This window comes from Oryzias latipes, chromosome 21, assembly GCF_002234675.1.
Source record: "Oryzias latipes chromosome 21, ASM223467v1".
Classification (NCBI taxonomy): domain Eukaryota; kingdom Metazoa; phylum Chordata; class Actinopteri; order Beloniformes; family Adrianichthyidae; genus Oryzias; species Oryzias latipes.
In genome coordinates this window covers 21,559,721-21,576,938 of record NC_019879.2, presented here as the reverse complement: position 1 = coordinate 21,576,938, position 17,218 = coordinate 21,559,721, and the positions used below count along the sequence as shown (strand labels likewise).

General features: G+C 37.3%; 2 protein-coding genes across 2 annotated transcripts in view; one reads left to right on the top strand and one right to left on the bottom strand.

Moving 5' to 3' along the window:
* Window positions 1-1,577: 1,577 nt before the first annotated feature.
* On the bottom strand, window positions 1,578-17,127 carry cers6 (ceramide synthase 6). Its single transcript, XM_004081904.4, has 11 exons — window positions 16,851-17,127; window positions 15,417-15,522; window positions 15,200-15,330; window positions 10,751-10,808; window positions 8,723-8,773; window positions 8,544-8,636; window positions 5,739-5,867; window positions 5,037-5,143; window positions 3,738-3,894; window positions 3,579-3,602; window positions 1,578-2,496 (listed from the first exon to the last, which is right to left on the bottom strand). Exons 1-11 carry the CDS (start codon window positions 17,018-17,020, stop codon window positions 2,341-2,343), a joined length of 1,182 nt encoding a protein of 393 aa, XP_004081952.1. The 5' UTR covers window positions 17,021-17,127; the 3' UTR covers window positions 1,578-2,340.
* The window catches only part of stk39 (serine/threonine kinase 39), a 21,405-nt gene continuing 21,227 nt past the window's right edge, over window positions 17,041-17,218 (top strand). Inside the window, exon 1 of the mRNA XM_011489753.3 lies at window positions 17,041-17,126. The gene's annotated coding sequence lies outside the window, so the exon portion shown is untranslated. The remainder of the gene's footprint in view (window positions 17,127-17,218) is intronic.

Sequence of the window (17,218 nt, the reverse complement as noted above, 5' to 3'; positions counted from 1 at the left end):
AGTCCAATAAAGAAAAAAACATTTCAAATCAAAAAAAGTGCTGAACTAGAGCTATCTCTGTCTTGTTAACTGATGAAACACCAGTGGAAGGTTTTGCTTGACTTTATGTTTACATATAATTCCTCAGGGGAACTGTCATACATGGCTTTATGGCATTTTGCTTAACCACACCTGGTTCAGCCCTTCATCAAACTGTGCAGAGGCCTGATTGTAAAAGCCATCAAAGGTCTGCATTTCTAAACATAAAAGCATAACACATGGAAGGAGGTTTGGTCTCATGAATTAGGTTATTATTTGCAGGAAATTATGATGTTGAATTGGAATAGCATAAAATGTCATTGAACGTGCATATTTGAACTCAAATTAGAATTCAAATAAGACACGGACAAAACTGGTGATAATGTACTTTCTAAAGACAAATCATCAAATCAAAGAATAACACAGCCTGTTTTAATGTCACTGCAAACTTTGTAAAAAGCGTCTGCTGTAACTCACTGAAGAATCTGACTTCTGAATCTGGTGGTGTCTTTCTTGATTTTGCTTTCCATATTCATTTAAAAGGCCAGAATGAGAACACAGCCCCTGTAAAAATTGTGAGAACTAGCAAATACTTGCAGAAACTCTGATTACAGAAATGTCTGTACATTGAGACTTAAAGGCAAACATATTATGATTTTTGACATCTAATTTAGTATACATACAATCTGAATTGTCTGACACATGTTATTGGTCTGCAAAACAGGCACCAGGCTCTAGCAGACCTTTGTTTATCCTCCATGTGGAGACAATTCGGAGTAACTGTCATGATGCAAGCATCTGCCCTTGAACTGGCCTTGACTCTTTTGTTTTCTATTTTACTCTATCGTTACAGCTGTTTATTTACTTCATAGTCAAAAGAACAAAATAATTTAAATGAAATGTGATTATTAGAGACAAATCTATATTTGTTAAGTTTTTCAATATCACATAAGTAACATTACAATATCTTATTCACATAGTTTCTTTAAAGACCCACTCTGATAAAATTGTGTTGTTTTTTTTTTAATTTTCATGGCCTTTTTTGATGAGGGAGGATATATGTTAGGAAAATTAAGCTCAAAATTGCATTTTTTGAGTATTTCATTATTCAAATCACTGTAAATCTGCAGCAGAGGAAAGAATACTATTGAAAACAGAGCTTATTTGGGACAAGAAAAATACGCTGGGTTGGCCATAAGCTCCCTTTCCCTCTTAAATAGAGACCTGTCAGCAATGAGGAGAGAAAGAGGGGGCGGGGCTGCTCTGCGCCCAACGGTCCCGCCCACTACTCTGAGGCAAATTTCTAATGAACTACTGCTGCTCTGCAGAAACTATGTCCTAGAAAACGACACGTTTCTTGATAGTCTAAAAATTGCATAATCATAACTACAAAAACAGCTGAGAACACTTTTAAAATAGATGAAAAGATGTTCGGAGTGGGTCTTTAATAAGTTGAAAACTAAAGAAGACAGGTAATTCTCAGAATTCTGGTGTGTTCGTACCGTAACTGCTCTCCCTTTACTTGACCAATCAGAACAGAACCAGACCTTACGACAGGCTGTTTTGCAACAGTTTTTTTGCAATAATTTTCTTTTAATCAGTAACTCAAACCCACAAATCAAGTGTCAGAAGAGAACAGATGACGTTTAATGTAATTATTAGAAATTAATCAGAATATCAGACAAAATGACTGGATGAGATATGCAGCCTTTAGCCATCTGTAATGCCCACACATAACACTGTCATTGACATCTCATTTACAGTTTGTGTGGAGAAAAAGGTTTAAATGTGAGTAAAAATTCAAATCACTATCAGTTTGAGGGTGAAGACAGTTTTGTCAAATCTTTGGAGGGGTGCAGCAGAAAATTAAAGCAACGCTCTTCAACAGTTGGGTTAATCTGTGTGAGCTGAAAACCACTGTTTTTTTAAAGGATTTTTCCATACTGACATAACGACTGAGAAATGTCTGAAACCTGCAAATGTATTCAGAGAAAAAAATAAAACCAAGAGTCTAGAGTAAGATAAAAAACACCTCAGAGTATGACGGACAGCTGTAAGTTAAAGGAACATGCGCACATAAATTCAAAAGCTGTTGACGGCTGACTGGACTGAGGTGATTTTTGTTTTCAGTGAGGTCCGTCAGATGCAAATATATAGATGAAGAAAACAAATTGCAGAAAATGAATAAACTGAGAAGAAAACTGCTTTTACATAAATCTATCAAGACTTCCACACAGGAATGAGGCGATGTTTCTCCAACATACACCCGAATACACACATAAATAATTGGCGTTTTGTAGCGATATGTGATATGACTTAAAGTCAGTGTTCATAGGAGAATGGGGATCCCGTCAGATAGCCGTTGGTGCCGTTTTTGTTGGTGCCATTGGCAGCGCTGCTGTGGTGCTTCTGATGCGGTGGCGGGCTGTCATCCTCATCAGAGCTGGACTCAATGTCACTGTGGTCGTCTTTAGACACCTGGAAGGAAAAAAATGATATTTAGAGGTTTCTGTGCGGCAGTGATGCACATCAACACAAAGTCCCACTGTGATCCTCTTTTGATCTATTGTAAAAGCACTCCCAGTGGTCTTTTAATTATGTTAATGCCGTTTTTAGCCAAAATCACAACACTTCGATTGTTTTCTAGGACATACTTTCTGCATAGCGGAAGTAGTTCATTTGAAATTTGCGTCTGCAACTCCAGCCCTCTTTCCCGTCATCCATGTGTTTACACACTTTTACAGCGACAAGCTAACATTACTGGTGCAACAAAAATGAAGAGTAGTATCCGAGCCCGTTTTGGGCCAGATGCCAGCTCAGACAAGGAAAACCAAGGCGTACCTACATGGATCTAGTTGTCTAAAACTAGATGCATCACAATGGAGCGGAACAAGGAGCTTGTGGCCCGCCTTAGTGTATTGTCTACATAGTAAATAAGCTCTTTTTAGTCTTCTCCTGATTTAAAACAATTTGAAAAAAGAAGCTCACACTCAGGAACTTGGAAATGCAAATTCGGGCTATGTCCGAATACCTTCACTACTTACTATAGTGCACTATATAAGGCGTTCGACATTTTGTAGTGCTGTCCAAATCTTCAATTTCAAAATTGAGTGCCCTAGAAATTTCCCAGAAGTCTCTGCAAAAACCAGTGTTCATTGATCCTAACTAGATTGGCAAATTTAGACCACAATGCATTGTGTTTAAAAAAATTTGCAAAGAAAATGCATTTAAATGTAGTTTTTTAATAAAATACCAACGTTTTCATCTTTTCATCCAGGGCACTACATAGTGCTGTACTAGATAGTTTTTTAGTAGTTAGGGAGACGGGTGGGAATTCGGACATAGCCCCTAGCTTAATTTTCTTTAGGTATGTCTTCCATCATCACGAAAATGCCACAATAACATGTAAAAAAATCCACAATTTTCCTCAGAGTGGGCCTTTAAAATTCACAAAAGGGTTTAAAAAAAAAAAGCATAAAACAAGCAGTGGAGATGCTAAAGGTTGGGAAACATGCCATTAGACCACACTGACAAAACAACCGTGTTTGAAGGATACTTACATGTAGAGGATTCCATTTCCCCACCTTAAAAGATGCAGATGAGAAAAGGGAAGAAAGGAAGTGAAAATCTGTCATTTTGGAATGCACCGCAGGGAAACATTTGACATTGTGAGGCAAAAACAGATATGAATGGAAACATGACAAAGTGCTGTGACTCACCCTTCCTTTGGAGATGGCTCTGCATGCAGTCTTCACTATGAGGTAAGACCAGAAGCAGTGGAGAAGCTGCAGCAGGACTAGGAGCAGGTTAAAGACCCACCAGGAAGGGTAGGGCCCCACAATCTCCCAGCTCTCAAGCAAAGTTGTATTTAAAATCCTGTTATGGGAACAATAGGAAGGAAGGTTATTCACCCACCACAGAAACATCACAGTGATTTTTTTCAGTGTATGAGGATGTCAGTGTAAAGCAGAATCAAATTAAGTTACAAAAGCTGTCAACTTGAAAAAGCAAACAATGAAACTATACAGATTTGAAAAGGCAAAATTAGGTTAGGTTGTACAGATGAAATCAGTGTTAATGATTTTTTAAATATCAATATCACACTGTTGCGCTATTTTTTTTGTGCCAATCTTAATAAAAAATATTTTTTTATATAATCAATACACGTTATTCTGCAAAAGAAAAAAAAATCGTGCATGCAAAATATTTCGATGTGACAAATAAGATTTTTATCATCACAGCCTACTTTTCAAATGACAACAATGTAGAATGTTCTAATACATTTTAAATGTGATTAAAGTGTTTATAGAGAAAAACAAGTCTTTTGTGTTTAACTTATACTCAGACCACCTTTTGAAATGGCTTTGTATGAATCATCACACTAAAGCCATGGCAACAGCTTTACAGTAATGACCATTTTATAAAAGCAAGGGGTGTGGGTTGACTAAAATATAGTGAAGGATCATCACGTAACTCTGAAAACAAAGGGAGATAAGTGTGGGGTGCTGCCTCAAAGCTTTCACAGGTACTCTGAGAAAACTGAAATGAGAAAACGGAGGTAAAAAAAACATCTGGGTGAGAATTCTATTTATGACTAACCCTGTAGCACCGAAGCATAATGGATCTGCTGCTGAAAGTCGGGCTGTGTGGGAATCCTTAAACTCCAACGATAAAGGAATAAAGATTTTCATAAAAATGCTCCTCTGATTTTTGTTTTTTTTAAACTCCATGTACTGTTTTCAATGACAAACAAAAAATCAAGAGGATCTGCCTTCTTGTCAGCTACATGTATCCATGGAAACTATTTCTGCACTTTAAAACAATATTCACAGAAGTCGTGTGAGTTGAAAACCATTTTGGAGGTGGAAAGAAAAAAATTTAGCCGTCCAGCTCTTTAATTCACATAGCGATTTGCAAAGCATTGTAGGAAATCTGAGGTAGATGCTCAACCACAACTTTGGAGGCAGTCAACAGGAGAATGCCAATTATAGCGCACAGAAAAAGTAACTAGCACTTACCAGATGGGGTAAACTCCCATTCTGGAACTGATGAAGAGAATTGCAAACATTGCAAACAGGAGGTAGCAAAGTATCTGGCACTTGGCATAGTTAGCCATCTTGGCAGCCTGGGATTTTATTTTGAAAAAAAAAAAAGGAATAGGAAGAGGTTACAAATAAACATCAGGGAGTGCTTATATTTAAATGTATTTGTATTGCAAGACCTTAAAATATATCAATGACAGCAAACTATCATTCAAAATATAATTTTTTTCATTTTTCTTGAAGAAAAAATATTCTAGGTCATCAAAACCTTTTTTATATAACATCTTATTTCTGCAGTTCTTGTTTAAAATCACTCTGGATCAATACATTTCCTTGAAAGCTTGTTTTATTCAATTAGATTCTGTTTAGTTAAAATAAAAATAAAACCTGTTAAATTTTCAAAGACCCACTTCTAAAGTGTGAATATTATTTTCTCCAGTGTTGAGATACTTGATGCTTCAAAGAGCAAATGGGGGTTAATTGTTTTGAAAAGGTTTTATGAAATGGAGATTTAAAACAGCTTACAGAGTTTAATGACTTTTTGACAAGCTGTTAAAACAATTTTTGATTAAAATGACAAATATTAGGGTCCTCAGAATTTTTACATTCAGCCCTTGGCTAAAAATGTCATTTTTTTTGTATTTTTTGGAGGTCAATTGACTTTCCACACAAACTCACCTCTATCAAGACATCTGCAGCATCGTGAAGACACATGACCAGAGTTCCCACTCGCACCATGTTGTTTACATAGGAGAATATGATGAGAGAGATTGTTGCCAGGTGGTGAACAAACATAATGAGGAAATCCTGAGGAGACAATTTCCATAAAAACATCACCACATGTGCAATCAATCATGAAACACAGAGATCAAAAAGTGTCCAAGTGTTCAAGCTCTTGGTGCTGAAATTTTATTCAAATGTGGCCATTTGAGTGAACAGCTCATACCTTTGTATCATCCTTTACCAAATACAACAAATCGCAGTGCAAAGTCATCAAATTTAGTTTCAGATGTGTTTATTTAATTTCTTTCAGTGGAAACGTTTGTCCTTCATAAAAAAAGTTTCCTCTAGCTGGAAATGACAAATAGCTGTCATCTCTGTGTTTTAAGTCAATATGAAAACGGGAATGTGTCTGACATCGTCTCAGGAATCTTCACCATCTAAGAGATTTCTATGGCAGCTTGAAGCGTGAAGAACCAGTCCAACAGGGCACGGACATGACAGGGAGGATGAAAAGGAAAAGTAATGGCGGAGGAAACAGCGTGAAAGTGAGGCAAGAGTGTGCAGGGAACATACTGGAACTGGCAGGGGGATGCAGAGTACCTCTTCAGTGTGGTGCTGTGCATGAAAATAACTGAAAGGAGAAACAAAAACAGACAACATGCCAACAGTCAACAGAGAGATGACAGAGTGAAGGCATATGGCAATGGCATCATGACTGCAGTGTTTCCTGCAGAGGGCAGAGCTGGGGATGGACTAGAGGCAGGAGGAAGCATGTGGGTCCGGTCAAACAGTTCTGCCGAGGAAGATTAAAACTGAGTGGAATCACATGAAATGATTGTTTTTATGAAAGAAAAAAAGATGATTGTGTCAAAATGATGAAAAAATGTATATTATAAATGAATGAAAATACAACAGGTGCTGCGTGTTTCTGGGTTGTCCAACCCTGTAGAGGGTTGCAGAAAGGAGAGGCTGCATCTAAAGAGGAGCGCAGGCGTGTCTTTCAGTTACCATAAGGCTCGTACAACCACCTCATGATGCAACGTACGATTGCCGTGCCTGTGGTAAGTGTGTCGTGAAATTAATGTAAGAATAATGTAGGTTACACACAGTTATGACATATGGGTCAAGCTGTCGCACGGTGCCCTTTACGTAGCTGATTTTCTAATTTCCTCATTTCTAACAGCCAGGCTGCGCGCTAGAGACGTGTGACGAGTGTGCTCCTATTTACTGGAGCAGCACTAACATGCGCAGTGCACAAGATTCCCCCTTTATTAACTGTTCTTTACAACCTATTGTCTACAACATGTGTGTAGAAAATAACGTGCATGAAGATTTTCACCTTGTTGGCTCACCTTGTGGTCTATGACCTTAAAATTGTGTACCTGCGTGCCCGCCCACTTTTCACAGCCCATATTTAACCTTTAGGGCAATTGTGACTAAGGCCTAAGGTGCAATTACTGGCCCCCTACTGACCACGGACAAATACTGCACGCACAGGGTGTGCAGGTGATACATAACTACCCGTAGGACACCAGTAGGATCCCACACAAACTACACTGTCTATTTTAATCATTTCTAATATGCAAGGCGCGCGGACCCTTGCGCATTGCGTAGGTTTTGAAATAAATCCGTACAACGTGCCTACATCTAACCTACCTCCCCTATTTGTTAAACTTAGGTGTTGCTCAAGTGTTCGCTACGACCTGTCACCCGCAGCATGCCCGTAGAAAATATGTTCATGAACATTTTTGCTATCTTGGCTCACAGAGTGGTATACAATCTACAAGCTTGTAACTAAGGCATAAACTGTAGATTAAAGTCTATTTTAAAGTGTCTGTTTTTTTTTTCAAAGTGAGCACTAAATTATCATCGATATGATTCTTCAAGCTTAGGACGTTTTCTAACAAGTAAAACAAAAAGTGCCCAGAAAAGGTGACAGGAACTGTTTGACTGGACCTCAGTACTGAAAGGCATGCAGACCATTATGAAATGAACCAAAAGTGGAAAAAAAAACAAATGAAGTTGCACAAAATGGATAGTTGCCATAATAATTTTCATGAACTTATGTCAGATCTTAAAAAGTGAAATTTTAAGCCCCCTTGTAGTAAAACATGCAAATATTATGATAAATGATCAGTTTTCCAGAAGCACATTTAAGATCAAATAAAATGTTGTCTTTCATTTGATGTGATTTGTCTTTAAACAGCCATAAAAGCCTAATTATTAATTAAAAAAAATAAAAACTACCACTCCCCATTTAGCTGAACGGACTCCAAGGTTCTAGTAGAATTGAAACTGGTAAGCTGCCATAGCTCACTCAGGCATTCAAGTATCATTTTTTTTTAAAACGTTTTCCGTCACGTTTATCCTGATACATCAAAACGAGATCTGTAAAACAGATCTGTTATACCTGCACCAATCCCTGCAGGTCAGGTACAGATAAAGTTACAGACTGAAGTCTCTCTGTTTGGACAGTCAGGAGGGATTTTTTCTTCATCATTTTGCCACAGTAAGAAATGCAAAATGTAGAAGAATGAAGTACATCACATTGATTTAATATGTGAGTAGATGATGATATGTGTGCACATGATAATGATGATGATTATTTGTTTCTATGTTTGAAATAGCTGTTTTTCAAAATTCAGTTATTTCTGAGCATCGAGTCTTAGTTAGTCTTAGTTCTAGTGATATTGTGCCTGAACTGGTTCACGTGTGCAGCAAGAAGTAAAAGGAAATTGTGTTTCTTGCAGTGATTCTTACCTTCCTCTTGATATCTGTGAATTGGGAAAAGAGCAACGACAGGTAAAAGGAGAGCTCAAGTATGTAGTAATAGTGGATGTCTGCAGTCAGTGGCTGAAAAAACAGATCAAACACAAGAAGATTATTTCAGGGATGGCAAAAATAATTCTTTTAAAATGTGTATGAAAAAGCAGTATTACCTGGTTAGGGTAGTTATACCAGCATTCTTTAGTGTTCCATAACCATGAGGTCTGTAGAAAGATATAACAGTGGCACAAAATCAACACTTAAAAAAGTGTTCCAAAAGGAAAGTGCGTCATCAGAATCAGAAAACAGGATAAAAAGTTGCCAAGAATCTAAAAGGCTTCATTCTTGGGTTTAATCATGAAGAATTAAAAATGCAGTGATTCACTTTCCAATTTGGTTCAAACCTCAATTTTTCGGTCACAGTTTTGTTTCGGTTTGATATATGATTTGTGTTTTACAAAACAAAACAAAAAAACAGAAAGCTCAGTAAAATCCTTCTTTTATTTTTGCTAATTAGTAAGTAACAGTTAAAAAAAGCATTCATTTTGCTTACACTAAGCTTGTTGTAATGGAATAAAACCAAATTAAATACATTAAATGTAGCTCAAAATGTGAATGACATCTGCAAAAGTTTGAAATAGGAATGTAATGATTCACTTTTTGGCTTTAAACCGTCCCTAGTTAGAACCAAAGTGTGACCGCTGTGTCGCTACGTCTGAGTTCACATCGTTCCTGCTCCAGACTTTGTCTATTAATAAATCCTACAGAGACTGGACCTTGGCGCCTGCAGCAGCAACTGCCAGGCAATGAACTATATTCACAAAGTGCTTTGTCATGCAACTTTTGCGTCTGACACTTTCTCTTAATCTAGCTCTACTGCTGGGGTTGCTAAAACAGGAACAACTCGGCCTATTTTCAGTAATATTTAACTACTTTGGCTTCTTAGTATCAATGATTCACAATTATTTCGGGATTTCTTCAAAAAATATATTGTTTTTTGTTGTAAATTGAACAGGTTTTTTTAAAGTTGCTTTAGAGGAACTTGTTTTTGTGCATAAATATCTTGAAATCTGATTTTTAAATTATCTAAATTCAATTAAAAAGACCACATCTTGTGTTCCATTTTTCACAATTTCAAAATGAAACCTATTAACGATTCCTTCCATCCATCCATCCATCCATCCATCCATCCATCCATCCATCCATCCATCCATCCATCCATCCATCCATCCATCCATTAACCCGCCATATATCCCTTTTGGGGTCATGGGGTTACTGGATCCTGTCCTGGCTATTTTTGGGTGAAGGTGGGGTAAATCCTGGGCAGGTTGCCACGTTGCAAAATAAGGTGATACTTTAGAAAGGTTCTCTTAAATGTGTGTGTTTTCAGTAAATGGCATCGCAAATACTTTTTGAAATTTGTAACTACTCATTAATCAATAGGTCCTCATCTTAACCAGATTGTCATTTTTGCTCATTGACCATGATAATTAATGTGTATTAATTTCTTTTTTTGGTTTATAAAAAACAAAAACAAAGTCACAATAACATTCATTTTATGCTTTTTAAAACCTCATTTTCACAATCCCTGCTATGTTCTATTAAATTACTTTTATTAGCTAGTCACTTTGCCTCTAATTACATTTTATGCTTGGATATTAAACTCTTCCGATCCCCCCCCCCCCCCCCCCCCCCCTAAAGTTACTTAATTGCATACATAATTCAACTTTTTAATCTCAAATAACTACTTAAGTTTCCAACTCATTGGTTTTCTGTGGTTCAGATTTGCAATTTAATCAAAATAATGTATTTTATGTAATTAACAAAGTAGTAAGCAAAAGTAAAGCGGGCCTCATTACACAACTTCCAACTACAAATTACAGGCAATGTCTCAAGTACAATCTATCTTTAAGAAGACTTTAATTTAGATAAATGTTTCATGATTTATAAAAGGTTAGCACAACTTCCTTAACCATACTGACCAACAACAGCCCTTTTATAGGAAATGAAGTGTCATCAGGTAGCATTTGAAAATTCTATCAAGTATAATAGAATGATGAATCTACTATATGTAAATCAAGTACTTATTATAATATTCAGAAACATCCGTCTTTAAACTATCCTAATACTGGTAATTTTACTATAAAATCCTCCAAGTTAATATATTATATTAACATAAGGGAGTTCATGTACGTTCTTACCTTTTTAAGAAAACGCACTCCATAGGTAAATATGTATAAGTAGAAGGTAAACCTCCACCTGAAATAAAAGGAAAAGCATTATTAGTAAAAGGCTAATTGTTATTGAATGATCTTAAGTACATACTAATTAATACATACATTTGTATTAAATGTTTTTGGGAGCAATTTTGTTATTTAATAATTTTTTACAGTTCTTAATAAATTTAAGCTAATTTCTAGATTTTTATTGTAGCCTATTTTGAAATGAATCCCTTTACCGTATGCTGAGGGAAAACGTTTTTAAACTTAACACTTTATGAAGACTTTTGGAATAATCTTTAGAGATCCATTCCAATGAAAATCCTGTTTTTGGTGTTTCTACATTTACTTTTTTGTATTTCTTTGTTCAAATTATTGCGAATCATAAGCTGATGAAAAAATGCAGTTTGAAAATGATCTTATTTATGATGTAGCTAATATGGTGGGCAAGCTGCAAACGGAGAGGGGAGAAGGGGGCGGGGCTGCTCCATGCTAATGGACAACCTAGAGGCAAATTTCTAACACTCTACTGGAGCTCTGCAGAAGCTATGACTTAAAAGACGAAACAGGCAAACCATAAATAAAATACCACTGGGAACGCTTTGAAAATAGTATAAAAGATGATTGGGAGAGGGGCTTTAAATGTAAACTTGCAGTTAAAATAATATGACCCTTCAATTTCTACACCAGTTGGAGGATAGTGTGTGCACTTTATTTGGATGAGGTCCATTTACCTTCCATAACTCTGCAGTTTAGGCGTAATCAATTAAATTGAGGCCAGACTGACTTCATCGTCATAAAGTCTACTTCCAACCCTCATTGCTCTGCAATTTCTAAAGCCTCGCGCATAATTTAAAGTAACTGCAGCCCAAAGCAATGGAAGCGATCATGAGGGGAAAAAACAGCTTGAGCTGACACAGCTATGATCAAAAACTTGCTGCTACAGAAAACATGCACATTTTCTTCACTGATCCCATAACAGCAAGCAATAAAGAGAATGTATTATTTACCAGCCAACTATGGAGAGAAAAAAAAAAAACTTTCTGTATTCTTAAAGAAGCTGAATCAGGACAGTGAGGATGGAAGTATGCCTGCTTTTGCATATCAGCATGCAAAATAAAAATAAAAGGATTAAAAAACAATATTCCTTGATGAACAAAACTTACCATGAAGGAGGGGCTTCCAACAATGTGAAATGAAACATGCTTGTATTTTTTTTAATAAAGAAGCATTTTAAACTAATCAAACAAGTATTTAGGGCATTCATTGAGGAATGATCCATTCCAGCAAAATAATATTCTTGGAGGCAGTAAAATCACAAGGCATCTCCTCCATTGGAGCATAAAGGTCATCTTTGAAGCTGCATTTCTGGAAGAATGATGTCTACAATACAGACAAGTCTGTCTACAAGATGAGTTCAGAGATCAGCAACTTCAGGGCACTCTCACGGGGACGAGGCTGCCCATTGAGCAAATGTTGCAGGTTTTTTATCATAGCATTTATCCCTTTGTGTGTTGATTTCAAAATAGCAAGAACCTCTATCCATTATTCATTTCTTTTTTGCAAAGTTATTAATCAAAAAGGGAGGCTCAAACTCAAAGTGGAAGAACTGTCATGTGCAAGAAAGCATTCTCTGACAGCAGCTCTGATCAAAAGGTTGTAGATGTGGGTAAAAGCAACAGGCCTGAAATGAAACAAGCACTTTTATGTTTTATTTGCTAATCAGTATCACCATGCAGACAATGACAATACAATATTTTTAAACAAATACAGTTTACCTATTTAGATACAAATGATTTCAAATGTTCTTGTATAGGTTTTGAGAGGCAATACTTTTGCTTTCTGTTCTTGAACCAAAGTATTTGGACTTGTGGACCGATCCACCGTGCACACAGTTAAGACTGTTGCATGGCAACTGGCCCTTTTTTCAGCTTTGTATGTAAAATTACAGTGATTCAGAACTGATGTCCTCAAATAGATTTCTTTCAGAAGTCAAGCACATTTAGTTAATATCACTGTGTGATACACGTCCAGATTTAGATAACATTTAAGTATTGCTCTTTGAACACTCGAAATATAGTTTTTGCTTATTCCTATTTATTCAATTGTGACTCATCATTAGCATTTTTATCACCATTTTATACTTACAATATGGTTTTGGAGGAAATTGCCTTGAAATAAATACAAGTCTTAGTATATTTGACACTTTTGTTTTGGAAATAAAAAAGAGAAAAACGGTTTTATCCTGATCAGCTTAAGTTCTTGATACTGAGAAACTGTGAAAATTAAGAAGACATAGTTAATTTGTTTAAAACCATGTCTATTAAGTCAGCTTTGCTCTGACAAATGAAGAGATGTGGTAACGTTGGAAATAAATTCACATTAACTATATGCAAAAGTTTAAGGAAACTCTATAAACTGGTAAAAGGTTCATCTCTCAGCTGCTCTGTCAGCATCTGCTGAGAATGATCATGCTGCCTGGCAGTTGGTGTCTGGCAAGCGGCTTCTGGGGAGGTGTGTTGGTTGAGAGGTATGAAAATCACACACCTACGTCTTGACTGCAGTAGGAGCAATAATAAGTATTCTGGTTATGTCAGCTGTTAAAAACGGTGTGTTTCGGCAGAATTCTAATCTTTAACTGTCTGGAGCTTAAAATAAATGAGGTAAAAAATAATTTTGTAAAGTTGCAACAAGCTAAGTCTGAAAAAAAACATTAGAGAATATACTTTTAGTGAATTTGATCAGCTTAAAAATGTTCAGGGCTTTAGCAGAATTGGTGTAGAAATCTAACCGTTCAAAACTAACTTTAAAAAGTAACAAAGCTAACAAACTAGTGAAAAAAAAACCCATATCAAACTGATGCTCCACCAAACAGCTGTTGCAAGCAACTCTAATCAAGCAGAGCTTTTACTGCTAAATTCGAAAAAGAAATGTAAACCCCTTAAACGCTAATACTGTGACTGAAATTTGCAATTCATTTTCAAACACTGCAATGCTTAATGGTGCAAAAAAGCTGTTTCATACTTGTTCGTGTTTGGTTATGCTTCTCCTTTTGTGGGTCCAAGATTGGTCGTGTCTTTGAGCTTAAAACCTTAGACAAGATCCTACTTTACTATCTCTGCACTACCTTGCTGATGGTAGTGCCTTTGTTCTCAGTAATAGGACAAAGGCATTAGGATGGAGGATGGTGAAATCAGACAGGTGTGGTTGTTAGGGACATCTGAGCGTGTTCTTGTCTCTGTCTGTCCTAATGAGGGCTAGCTGAAAAAAAGAGGGAAACTGCTGCATAATTATGTGGCAAAATTACTTGATTGTGGGAGGCCTGGGGTGTAAGGGCTGAAAAGAACCTCTAGTAAATAGATATCTCACATGAAGTCTTCATTATTTCCTGCCTTAAATGATCTGTTAGAATAATGAACAGGAGTTCACTGTCCAGACAAATAAGATAACAATCTTATCAGTCTCAAACAGCTGGGCATGAGAGCCTAATTGCAGCACGGTTACTGCTGAAAGGCCTGAGCTCAGCAAAGACCTGAATCAACCAAGACAACCACCTAGACAAACTCTTACTTGTACATTTTAGAAGGTAGCATACAGCAAAAGGCAGCTTTGTCACAGTTGTTGCTAAAAATAACACCCCAGTTTAAGCCTGATTAAAATACCTTGCAAATATTGCAAGGCAGCACATTCTTGGTGTTTTTATGGTGGGAATAAAATATGAAAAACCATGCTTGCCTTTTGAGATTTGTCTGTGAGCCGAAAAACAGGAGTCCAGCAGCCCAATCAGCTGAATGTGCTCGTCTGAGACCAAGAAAGCCTCGGGCAGATCAGAAGATGCCACACTCCCTGGGTCCCAGACTGTCAGATTTGTTCCACTGGTGTCGGACACAACTCTGCTCTGACAGCAAATCTCGCTCTTTGGCCTTTCACAAGTAACTCCAATCTCACCGACGGCAAACTGGCTTTACTTCAGATTAGTCAGTTGTTTTTTAGTCAGCTCTAATGCAGTCTTCAAACACCAGATTTGGGGTTAGAATTAGAACTACGGTTCAGTTTTAGTTTCCATTATGCATTTTTAAAGTGTAAAGATTTCAGTCTAACTACTCTGTCTTTTTCTTTGGCCACAAGATTTCCCTTTGCCTTCACACAGTATGAAAATGACCTTAAAGATTGTGTGACCTGTTCAGAAAGGGCTATCCATCATTCCTGCTTTTACTACCATCGCTGAGTGAGGTGATGATGTGCGGCAACACATTGCTGCCCATTCAAATTAGTCCACACTTCCTGTATTAACTAAATGCCAAAATGATGCATCGTTGCATGCAAACATTCAGCAGACATGGAGGACATTGTAATGATTCCCTTGCATGTGTGACTTTGCTTTTACGAAAGCTGACTTACTGCTAAGTTAGGAGGGATATGTTGTCTTACATGCTTTCACAGAATCTGGCGAGGGTACTGGGCTTCTCTTGGTTGCGCCGTTGCCTGTACCAGCGCTGGATGGTACGCACGTCCCAGTCGAGCTGCTTGGATAGGCCTTCCAGCCTCTTCTCATCTGGGTGCTTTAGGGACAATGTGAACCGCTCCATTTGTAAAATTCCTTTTTAATCATGATTTCACAGCAAATATGAAGAAAAACTTTGACCACCTTAGTTATAGCGTTGAAAACCTTCTCCAGGATGGCATTGGGCTGGGCTTTTTGTGGCCCGTTGGCTTGGATCTTTAAGCCCACTGCACATGGTCTTGCAATGAACCTAGAATATTAAACAGTTTGTAGTTAGGAATGTATTTTTATTGGTGTGCCTGATTAATCCTACTCATGGTTTAATGGACCTTCACATGTACCACCAGCAGAATGAAGGAAAACACAGTAAATTTGAAAGGCAATGTGCTGGTACAGAGTTAGAGCGATCAACTTTGGACCGTAAAGTCGCAGGTTCAGTTCCCGCATTTGACCACCCATGTTTTAAAGAGCCCTTGGGCAAGACATTGAACCCCACCATCTGTGTGTGAATCTTGGAGTAATTAAATGGGATTTGTGACAATAAAGCGTTTTGGGGCCTTAATGAAGACGAAAATGTGTAAAAATGTATAAGAAGACACTATAAGAAGACACTACGATTTACCTATGTGCAGTTAACAAGCAACTATGATCTTAAACAATTTTTTAATCAATGAATAATAAGTCTGACACTAAGATCATCAAAATGATCAGGATCATCTTGATTGGAAACATAATGTGATCAAAAAAAGATAAGTATTCATTTTTACATTTTTAGCTAATTTTACTTACCATGTAGAATCATGAGGTGATTTGAAAAATTTAATAAAAACATTATTATTATTTTGCTTAAGTAGATTAATAATGGAATAGCTAAAACTTTCACTTTACCTTTATTACATTCACAGTTTAGTCTTAATGTCAGTGAAAACAAAAAAGAAAAGTAAACAATGAGATTTTCCTTTTTGGTCAGTTTATTTAATTATTTTATTTTGTTATTTATAAACTCCAACACTTGCACATTACTTTCAGCAGCCTGATTTATAACTTTAAATATTTGAAATTAATTACATTTTAATTATTTTACAGTATGTGCTTCGATAAATGTTTTTTTTCTTTCTTTTTTGTAGCCTATATTTGTTTTAGCATTTTTTGTGCAGGTTTGTACAACAACCTCAACCGTGAATTGGAGTTTTTTTTTTTTTACTTTACTGACTAAGTTACAGACTAGTAATATAAGAAAATACATATAATAGAATAATTCATTGAAATATTACATTTTCTTTCACTGAATTTACATTAGGTGTAGAAATTCAGAATATGCAGTATATTATTAGAAGCCTGAACAAAAGGCAGCATTTCTCAGCTCTTTGTTGTGGTGGAGATGCTGGGTTTGGGTCTGGTTGGTATGGTAACGTGCACCGTCTGCACTGACAGCCGCTTTAAAGCCACACACCGCTGCAGGCCTGCAGCATGAGGATGATCAGGCGCGCTGATTTGCGGGCTAACCCGATAGGAGGCTATTGTTTAAGAACCCAGCTGACATATTTGATCCACCTAACCAAAGCTGCTCCGACCCACCTTTCGAAAACCAGCCGGACCATGAAGATGCAGAACGCTAAAGGACCCGCCAGATAGAGATCCTCGGCTTGCGGGAACGTTGCCTCTTCTGTGTTTTTTAAGTCAGCCCAGGTGACATTGTGGGGGAGCCAGAACCTTTCATTCCAGAACCACGCCAGAATACCGGCCATGATCTCCCTGCAGCCGATGCGTCAGAAGACGGGATGGCTCGCTGTGACTCGGAGGTTTGTCCTCACCGGCGCTCCGACGCTGCCGCCGCTCCTGTTGCTGCTGCTGGTGAGAGATCCGCGAAGCGCCGTCCGTCCGTTTCCCCTCAGCTATCCCAGCGTAGGGAAGTAGACTCGCTCAGCTCCTCAGCAACTGATTGG

Bases quoted from the DNA above. Each gene is read 5' to 3' on its own strand.
- cers6 (XM_004081904.4), bottom strand. From the start codon at position 17,020: ATGGCCGGTATTCTGGCGTGGTTCTGGAATGAAAGGTTCTGGCTCCCC. The intron at 10,809-15,199 runs GTAAGACAACAT...CTTTTATTTCAG, and splicing joins GCCAGATTCTGTGAAAGCAT to GTGGAGGTTTACCTTCTACT. The intron at 5,144-5,738 runs GTGAGTTTGTGT...ATAAAATCCCAG, and splicing joins CTGCAGATGTCTTGATAGAG to GCTGCCAAGATGGCTAACTA.